Source organism: Thunnus thynnus, chromosome 3 (assembly GCF_963924715.1).
Source record: "Thunnus thynnus chromosome 3, fThuThy2.1, whole genome shotgun sequence".
Lineage (NCBI taxonomy): Eukaryota > Metazoa > Chordata > Actinopteri > Scombriformes > Scombridae > Thunnus > Thunnus thynnus.
The window spans coordinates 9,502,923-9,512,834 of NC_089519.1; the positions used below are offsets into that span (position 1 = coordinate 9,502,923).

General features: G+C 40.7%; 1 protein-coding gene across 1 annotated transcript; it reads right to left on the reverse strand.

Moving 5' to 3' along the window:
• Positions 1 to 3,107: 3,107 nt before the first annotated feature.
• Positions 3,108 to 9,308, reverse strand: odad3 (outer dynein arm docking complex subunit 3). Its single transcript, XM_067584046.1, has 13 exons — positions 8,888 to 9,308; positions 8,531 to 8,652; positions 8,337 to 8,414; positions 7,998 to 8,189; positions 7,758 to 7,859; positions 7,172 to 7,297; positions 6,579 to 6,701; positions 6,195 to 6,344; positions 5,921 to 6,081; positions 5,403 to 5,559; positions 5,182 to 5,331; positions 3,608 to 3,695; positions 3,108 to 3,522 (listed from the first exon to the last, which is right to left on the reverse strand). Exons 1-13 carry the CDS (start codon positions 8,964 to 8,966, stop codon positions 3,398 to 3,400), a joined length of 1,653 nt encoding a protein of 550 aa, XP_067440147.1. The 5' UTR covers positions 8,967 to 9,308; the 3' UTR covers positions 3,108 to 3,397.
• Between the last annotated feature and the right edge of the window lie 604 nt (positions 9,309 to 9,912).

Consider the following 9,912-nt stretch of genomic DNA (forward strand, 5'->3'; position numbering starts at 1 on the left):
TGTATAAACCAATATTCTAAGCCTGCATATTATCCAGTAATGTCCAACATGATGGAAAAACTCTTGAAAGAGAATCCCAATAAAACCACCTGATTAAATAAAGATTAAATAAAGCTCTGTCCTCTGTTACACACACACACACACACACACACACACACACACACACATATATATATATAATGTTTTTTAGTTTTTCTTCCTTTTCTTTTGTGAATATTTGAACAAGTGTGTTATGTGTCAGTTGTTTATGACAGAATCAAATAATTTGCCTTCCTTTTAAACTTTATTTTCTTACTTTCTATCTCAGGTATTATTTTAGGGGATCAGTTCATTAGAGGCTTGCTGTAAATTAATTCTTCATTTCTAAGGCCTGAGGTCAGACACATAGCTGAGAACTTTACATTCACCCCAGAATTGTTACCTTCTTTCAGTTGAGTGTTAATGGCAGTCCCTGGTCTAAATCAGTGACTTCCAACCTGTAGGAACAACAAAATCATTTTCTCTCATTTTTGCCTTTCTACATGTGAAATACAAGATATATGAAAAAATCCTTCAAATGAAACAATCTGAGAAGAAGGAAAAGTAACTGGTTGAACTGTTCATGCAGTAACTCACATCCACACACTGAGGAAATAACCTGCGATGTGGGGTCAGAAGTAGACAGCACTTAATTTGAAGGGGTTACAAGCCAACAGGTTGACTTTTAAAATATTAAAACTTGAAGTTAAACACTATTGCAATACAACTTGTTGGAATGAGAGAAGTCAAATTTAAAAGACAAATTTATAAGGTGAAGATAACAGCAAGCCCAGATAGCATACGAAAGTGGGCTACTTCAGGCAATGATGCGGCACTGCTGGCCTTCTTCTGGCCCAGACAAAATGGATGTGAGCCTGAAGTGGCCTACATGTAAAATAACAAATATGGCCCAAATATCCCAAAACAAATGTGGGCCATTTTTGGCAAAGATCTGGCCCAGTCGACAAAAGTTAACGTGGGTGTAAACCAAAAGTGACCCGGTTATCTTAAAACATACCTAGGCCAGTTCTGACAAAGATACGGCACAGTAAGCACTGGCTTGACTTGATGTGAACCTAAAGTGGCCAACATATGATATGGCAAATATGGCCTAAATACTATACAACAAATTTGGCCCACTTTTGGCAATTGTATGGCACAGTCAGCACTGGCTGTCATAATGTGAGCCAAATGTGGCCCACATTTGAAAAAGTAAATATGGCCCAAATATTGCTGAACATTATTGGGCCACTTTAGGTAAAGGTGTGGCACAATTGATACTGGCTTATCTGAGTGTGGTCCGTTTATCTTAAACATGTCTGGGTTAGTTCTGGCGACACAATAAGCACTGGCTAATCAGGGTGTGAGGCTAGAATGGTCCATATTTGAAATGGTGAATATGGTTGAACAGTATTGGGCCACTATAGGTAAAGATGCGGCATAATTAGTACTGGCTAATCTGAAAGTGAGCCTGAGGTGGCCAACATATGATGCAGCCAATGTGGTCCGGTCATCTTAAAACATATCTGGGTCAGTGTTGGCCAAGATACGGAACACTCAGAACTGGCTAATCTGGATGTGATATATGTTATGAGATATGATTTACTGTGGTTCTAAGTTAATCAAAAAATTTTAGAGGTGAAGCTCAGTGTGAGTGCATACACACCGATAACATTTACAACTGGGACTCAGGTAAGATTCTCTGAAAATGCTCCCAGAAGATTATTTTTCTACAGCAAAGTGTGCTCCTCCTCTTATAAACATGGAATTTGCTGTTCTGTTAGTCCAGGGATCATTGTCCTAACAGTCCAGCCACAGTCCCCACCTCTAGTCTAAGAACTGGTTTCCTCTGCCTTGTTTGGTGCAATTAGGGTTGAACCCCACATGTACCTAATTGAACTGATTAACTGATAGCACCTTGCTGGGGGCTGCACAGCTTAAGGCAGCTGTCTTTCCAGTGACACACAAATGCTTTATCCACAGGTCCTGGAATTTGCAAACCATCTTGACTGTGGTGACTGCAAAAACAATGTTGCTAGGCCTGTTGCCGGAAAACAGGAGTGGAATGCCCCAGTGCCATCATCCCATGCAGTATTTGGGCCAAATGAAGATATGGAAAGTAGGCCAGATAAGGGCCACACTAAAAATGAACTGTGGTCCAGATTTGGGCCAGATCTGGTTTACTTGTTTAGTTTTTGGTTTACATGTGGCATTGCTATGATTTGCTTGTGGCCCGGATCTGGCAAACAGGAGCGGACCTCCCAAGTGCCATCAGTCCATGCAGTATGTGGGCCACATGAAAGTGTCGAGTGTAGGCCGGATATGGGCCACAGCAATTTTGCTATCTGGGAGGTCACAGGAGAATTGTATTGGTCAAAAATCACTGGCTACTACGTTTTACAGAATATTTATCTGAGCCTAAAAAGATGCTAAAATTACTGTTAAAAAAGTCAAACAGATATCAGACAGTCAAGAGAAACATTAAAAGCTGAATATTGGAAGTGAACGTGACATGAATCCGACTGCAGATTAGATTACAACCACCACTACTCTAATTTCAAGCTTTCCTGGAACTTACTGCACACACACACACACACACACACACACACACACACACACACACACACACACACACACACACACAAAGGAGCCAAAGAGCAAAAAGTTGTCTGTCTGGTTACATTCTGTAAGTCAATCAATCGCTGCTTCTGCAGTGACCAGAAATAATTGTCATACAGACAATTATCTGTGATAGAACAAAACAATCCATCTAACATCCAAGAGCTGGCTCAATCAACACTAAAGTGTTTGGGCAAAGAGGCAGAACAATTGTTGAGACACTGAACATAGCAGAAATAGTTCAGGTGTTGGTGCTGCATGGGTCCAAACAGGGAAGGTTTCACATGCAGCTCTGTATCATATTTTATACTCGTGCAAAACATGAGCATCTTTAGTTTTGATGTGATTCACAATTGGTAGGTTTCAATCAGCAGGACACTGGCAGAGAAAACCTTTGGGTACATGTTACCTGTTTCTTCCACATACTGCACAACCCTTTATGGTAAAAATGAATAAAAAAGTGAAAGAAATGTTTTGACTGTTTTTATTGGCCTCCCAGTGAGACAGAGAGTAGAACTCTGAACTGTAGAAAAGAGGCGGAGAAACAAGTGTTGGTGCAACAGTGACACAGGCCAGAGAACATTACTGTTGTCAAAACAAACTCACCTTTACACCAAGTAACCAGCTTCAAAGACACAAACATATTTGGATAAAAACCCAATGGACTCAGATATTTATGGGCTCTTTGTCCTAAACCTGAGTTCATTTTACACTCAGACCAGGTTGTGAGTGTTTTCTCTTCACAGACTGTGGAGTTGGATCAGAACTTGCCCTTCTTCTTCTTCCAGGGCTTTTTCTTGGACTTGGAGTCGATGATCAGCTGAGACTGACGCTTCAGTGCCTCCCGTGAGATGATGTCAGCTTCGTCCTCTTCACTCTCGTCCTCTGAGACACAAGCAGTGAAAGTTGAAACAAAGAAAAATGTAGAGAGTGTGTGTTTGTGTGTGTGTGTGGGTGGCTGCCAACTCACCGTTGTCAAAGAGGTCCAGTCTTTGGTCCTCAGGCAGCTTGACACGCGTGTTGTAAGCTGGCAGTTTCCCCTCAATCCGGACAAAGAACTGCTCAAAGCAGCACACAGACACGTTGAAAACATTCAGTGGTCAAAGACTCTCAACAGAAAGACAAGTATTTTCTATTTCTGCTAATTTAATTTTTATATGATTCTTTTTTTAAAATCTACAAAATCCCTTATTTGCCATAAAATCAGAATTTATGCAGGTCAATTTTCATGGTTTTTGCTTTGGTTTATTGACAACATTGTAATTCATTTTTAATCTTTATAAATGCAACATTTATCAGACTTTGTCAGGGACAGACAGATAAAGTCCTGGACCCATTACCATTGTTGTCCCTGGTGTCTGCACAGTCCACCAACCTTCCTCAAGGTGGACATTAAGTCCTGATAACGTGTCCATTATCAGGACTTAATGGACAACAGGGAGGCCAGAACCGTCCTCCGCTGTGCATCGGACAGTTGCCTCTGTGGAGTTTATTAGTTACCTCATCATGCTCACTCTTTCACACAATGAAATTTGTGTAAGCTAATATATATATATATATGTTCTTAATTTCACATTTGTTTCTTTTCACAAGGAAATGAAATTAGTTTTAGGCCAACAAAATCTAATAAATGAGCCAAAGTTGTAGGAGAGACGGGATCCTTTTTTTGATAATTCACTCAGACTTTAACAGATATGATGACCAGCAGAAGACTGGCCTTTCTCAGACTTTCTGTTCTCCTTTATGATAGAGCTGCAGGTCGTTTGACAGCCAAACCATATTCCAACCGTACCGGTCAGGCAAACAAGGCCGGGCTGATTTTGAAATTATCAGCTCAGACTTACGTCAGTTAGAAAGATTATGCCTTCTAAAAATGTATCTGAGGGTAAAACAGTCAATGTCATTAGTAAATGGCAGGCAGGCTGTTACGTGTTTCCTCTGGTACACTCTGATATTCCATGTTCTCAAACAGAGAAGGTCCTGCCGAGCGTTAGTAATCAAGAGCAAACACTTCAGGTGGCTCTAACAGCTGCTTTTTCATTTGGATAAGCAGTGCAAGCAGAGGAGCACACTCAGCCATGCTGCGTTCATTAGTATTACTCTGTACTGTGGGCTTAAATAAGAGTCCGACATGCTTCATTATGTACCTTGACAGCCCCCATTGCCACCTAATGCTAAACTGCTTTTATCATTGAAAGTTCAAGCTGACACACAGCTCTAACAGAAGAGACTGCTCACTGATTCAGATCTCCATATTTAAAAAATTTCAATCTAGTTTTTTAAAAGATGTTTCGAAATGATTTTCTTTCATCAGTAACAGTATTTATTAAATATGAATATATATTTGTCACGTATTTACATGCGTAGTACCACACACGTGCCAACATTCTCTATTAATGAGTGCAAACTGTACAATGTGACTCATCTAATGATTGGCATGTGCCCTTCCCACACACCTGTCACTACAGTACTTTTTGATGTCCTAACCAAAACCAGAACCTGTATTTCAAACCCCTGGTTAAGTGTTGTGTAACTTCGTCTCACCTCCTCTTCCTCCATCTCCTTCATAATCGCAGCGTGATCTTTTCCCTGAAGCTCTTCTTGCAGTAACTGCAGCTTCAGCTCACACTGGGTCATCAGCTCTACCACAAACTCATCGGAGTCTGGAGACACTTCAGCCACTGTGTGCTCACTCTGAAGGGAGAACAGAAGAATTTGCCAAAAATGTTCAGAAATAAAGAAATAAAGCCATAGTTAAACTTTACCAGCGTGATGTGCTGAAGTTTGTCTGCAAGGTGCTCCTCTCCGGCTCGGACAGTACTGAGGGTTTTAACAAGCCAATCCAGGCGCTCTTTGGCTGCATCACATCTCTGTTGTTCAGCCTGCAGTTGCTGCTCACAGTCCTCCAGCATCTGCTGGTCGCTATTTAAACCACAAAGAAAAAGCTTTGAGAATAAACATTAATACAGTTGTATCAAAAGATTGTATAAGAAATGAAACTCATCATTGGCCTCATAGACCATGAGAGTGATGAGTTATAGAGCAGGAGGTCATTAGATTCTTCATTTTTAATCCCTAACCCTTAATTTTGACATTCCAGATTATTTAAGTTATTTAAATAGTTAGACTTAGGCACTCCCATTACCTCTGTAGCTCTCTTAAACAGAATTAATCTTACCATCATATTTTATATATTGAATGTGTATATTGCATGGAAATATGCATTTAAGCCATTTTTGTAAATGGAATAATGGTGGTACAGTAGTGCATGATGCTGTCTCACCTGGAGAGTTTAGCCTCCCCAGAGTATTTCATGTCCTGGAACTGTTGGTATAAGAGCTCCTTCTGCTCCTTCAGCTGCAGCATGATCTTTTCATTCTCTTCTTTCAGCCTCTCCAGATGTTGGTGTGTCTCCTTCTGTGAGATAAAACGCTCCACTATCTCCTACACACATAACACATGAAGACACGTGTGGTTATATAAACGCTGATAGTTACCACATAAAATATCCATGGAAAGTATGGGCACATGATGCAGTGAATACAGTAAATCCATACCTGTATATTTGTGACTCCAGTGGCCTCCTTGATTCGCTGGAAGGCCTCCTCAAAGGTGGAGATGGTTTTCTCCTCTTCACCTGCCATTCTGGTGGTGCTGCGCTGGGCCTCACTGCTCAGCTCATCCGGCTGCATGGTTGATCTCTGAGCCTGCAGGTAGCCAAATTTAAGTTTTTCGTTTGACCAAATATAAGTAAAGGTGGTGACTGCTTTTGAAGGCCCCTCTGTGGTCATGTTTCTTGATGTCATTTTAATGTTTAATCGTAAGTTCATGCGGCCAACAAGAATGCTTATGTAGGTGATCAAAAGAGGAAACATCACCAAAATCAAACTTACGCCTCTTAAGTTGTACACACACAGTATAAACCACCATATTTATCTCACCCTTCTGTCGACTTTCTCAGCCTGGGCCTTACGCTCCTCAACCTTCTTCCTGTAGCTTGCTATAATACGCTCTCTGTCTTTGCGCTCCTTGTAGAGCAGTTCCTCCTGCTGCTGTAACTCAGCCTTGAAGGAAGAAGAAAGGGAAATGAATGTTGGAGAGTGAGCGAGGGGAACAAGGGAAGAAGAGAAGGAAACAAAGTGAGATAAACAGTATTATGATCCAGAATTTAAAGTCGGTATAGAATTTTAACATTTTTGTTGGCTTAGAAGGCTACATAATCAAACGCATTAGCTTTTGTGGCGAGTACTACTGCCTCTTAGCAGTAATATATCTCTATTTGCGGCTGTGCAACTTTGGCAGGAACTTCAGTGCCAGAACATTTCCTTACTAATAGTCTCATTTGCTTAAGCTGGTTATACGTTAAAGGACACAGCTACATCAGATAAACACTGAAATAGTCCCTGAAGTGTCTCTACGAGAGATGCATTTAACTAATATCAGTAGTGAAAAAAGTGATGTTGAATGCTTAATGCCTTTACTCATAACATGTTCTGTATGTTGTAAATTCATGGCAGAGGAGGCTGCAGGTCACCTTAGCAGCTTCTTTAGAGAGCTGGGCTTCGCTGTTCATGACCTGTAGGTTGTGATGTTCCTCTCTGTGCTTCAGGATTTCTGCTTCCAGACTGTCCAACTGGCCCTGGAAAGTCAGACTCTCCTCCTGAGAGGGTAAAAAGTGGAAGAGTGAGAGATAGAAGAAGCTGGTTTGACACTGTCTACCACTGGGGAATATTTGTGAGGTGATCAAAATTCAAAAATATCCTGTATGCAAAAATGGAGGTCAAGTTAAGTTCAAACAAAGGTAAAATGAGGCCTGGGACAGGAAGTACTGTACCACTGTAGAAGTTGTTTACACATTTACATACCACAAACACAGAGTACCTTGTCAAAGGTACAACAAAGTGTCATATCACAGGCCATTACCCTGCAGAGCACTGCAAACCATCTATTGTTTCTGCATAAAATACCTAAATGAAAATGATTAGCAGACTGTGTACAAAACATGAATGGTGTACAAGTGTTTTCACTCTCATGCGGGTGTATAATGCAACATGCAGCAGAGCAGTTGAATTTAATTCATTATCTTGAGATTAAAAAGCAAACATGCATCTTGGGCTAACCTGCAGGTGACTTTTGAGTTTTAGATAGTTTGTCATGATGTTTTCAGCTTCCTTGCATTTAAACTGGGTCTTCTCCAGATTGTTCTCCAGTGCCCGCAATTTCTGGAGAAACAGAAACAGATGTACAAAGCATTGTTCACGAAGATATTTATCTCTGAGTGCATCTAGTGAACACCAGGAAGAAATAACAATTAAGATTATCATGTTTTGCTAATCCCTACATGAGCCTGATGTAACTACCATGGCATCTTCCTCTCTTTTCCGAGCACGCGCATCAGCAGACTGTGCTCCACTGCTGCCTTCTGGTTTCCTTCTCTGGTACTCCATCCTCAACTCGTCCAGGCGGTGCTGGTAGTTCTGGGTGGTGTGTTTTAGGGCATTGAGACGCTTCATCTTGGACAGCACCCGCTGGTCCAGTGTTGTGATGGCCGCCTGAGAAAAGGGCAATGACATGAAACTAGGCTGAGAACTCTTGTATGAGGATCTAAGCAGTGTTCAGATTCTGTAAACCATAAACAGCAAGACTCAATGTCAAAACAAGGCTGCTGTGTCTTTTATATTCATGCTCCTTCCTCTCACCTTCCCTGACATATTGCGGTAGGCATCCTTCTCCAAGCCTCTGTTGTGAAAGGCCACTTTGATGATATGTTCATCACCCTAGGAGGCAAAGTGAACAGGATTGTAACTGCCATGAGAGTCAGGTATGTTGAGTTTTAGTGTTTCTTTGTGATAAATGAGGACAAAACACAATCTGCGCTATGCAGGGAACTTACAGCATTAGCCTCTGCCACTTTCCTGTACAGCCTCTTGTTCTCCTGCCTCAGCTGTCTGATGGACTCTCTGTTCTTCTTGATGGTGGACTGAGAGCTCTCATAGTATGCAGTTCTGTCGCCCTCTGGAGGACATATTTCATTGTTACACCAATAATACACAGACACGATAGGTCATCAACTACCGTAATAATTAAGTTAACTGCTCCTTCTGTTGGATTTCTTTCTGTTAGGAGTTCACACTGACATAGTTAAAATAACTTAACGTCAATTATCTGATAAAACTAGCATAAACAATTGTTGCAAAACGGACTCTAATGGACTCTTATCGACAACCAGGCTACTTTGAAACAAACTTACCCAATAGTTGAATTTTCCGCTGCATTTCTGTGATTTGGTCATGCAGCGGAGGTTTAATTGTGTCGGTACTGAACGGCATTTTAGTAGTCTATTAATATTGTACACATTTAGCGAAGACAAATATGCCTACAGTCAGAGTTAGCTTGACCTCACTGAAGATCCAGTGTTGCCTGGCAACATGTACACTTTACACCATAGGCAAGCTCACGCTTTCATATTAACCCCGTGGGTGCTGAGCTGCTGCCATTTATTCTAGTGGTCTATATATAAACTGAACATTTAAGTTTCATTGACCATGACTGTTGCAACAGAGCTCGGTCAGTAACTTAGGTCTAGCCTGTATCTATTGTCATCACCTACAACACATTTCATTTCACTAAAACGCCCTCTCTTGCTTAAAGGATCATTGTGTAGGATTTACTGGAATCTAGCGGTGAAGTTGCATATTGCAACCAAGCGTGTAGGAAAACCTACGGTGGCCGCGAAACTCACAAAAAACCCGAAAGTCCCTCTCTAGAGCCAGTGTCTGGTTTGGGCCTAAGCTACTGAAGAAACATGGGTTCTAGGTTCTAGGATAGTATATATCCATGAAGAGGACCCGCTCCCTCTGTAGATATAAAGGGCTCAATCTAAGGTAATGAAAACATGATTATTATTTTCAGGTGATTATACACTAATTAAAAAATACTTATGAATACTATATTCTATTATGTCCATAATATTCAATTTCTGCCAATAGAGCCCCCTAAATCTTACACACTGGTCCTTTAATGTTCAAAACGTCCAAGTACGCTGTTCTCATAAAAAGTAAGATATAAAGACTTCCATATGCAAAAATATAGGAAGCACACAGCCTTATTATACAATTTATAAACTTTGTTAACAAAACATAGGCCTTTTTCTTGAATGATTATGACTACTTTTGCATGATACAGGTTTCATATCTGAAATATGAAATAAAAATGAATATTTCACACAACGTTTATAAAACTGCAGATGTATGATTCTTGGAGATTCAGTGGGTA

What these genes read in the sequence shown, in the direction of transcription:
- odad3 (XM_067584046.1), bottom strand. Translation starts at nt 8,966, where the DNA reads ATGCCGTTCAGTACCGACACAATTAAACCTCCGCTGCATGACCAAATC. An exon ending in GCGGAAAATTCAACTATTGG is followed by an intron (nt 8,653 to 8,887) that starts GTAAGTTTGTTT and finishes TATGTCCTCCAG; the next exon opens with AGGGCGACAGAACTGCATAC. An exon ending in AGGAGATGGAGGAAGAGGAG is followed by an intron (nt 3,696 to 5,181) that starts GTGAGACGAAGT and finishes TGCTTTGAGCAG; the next exon opens with TTCTTTGTCCGGATTGAGGG.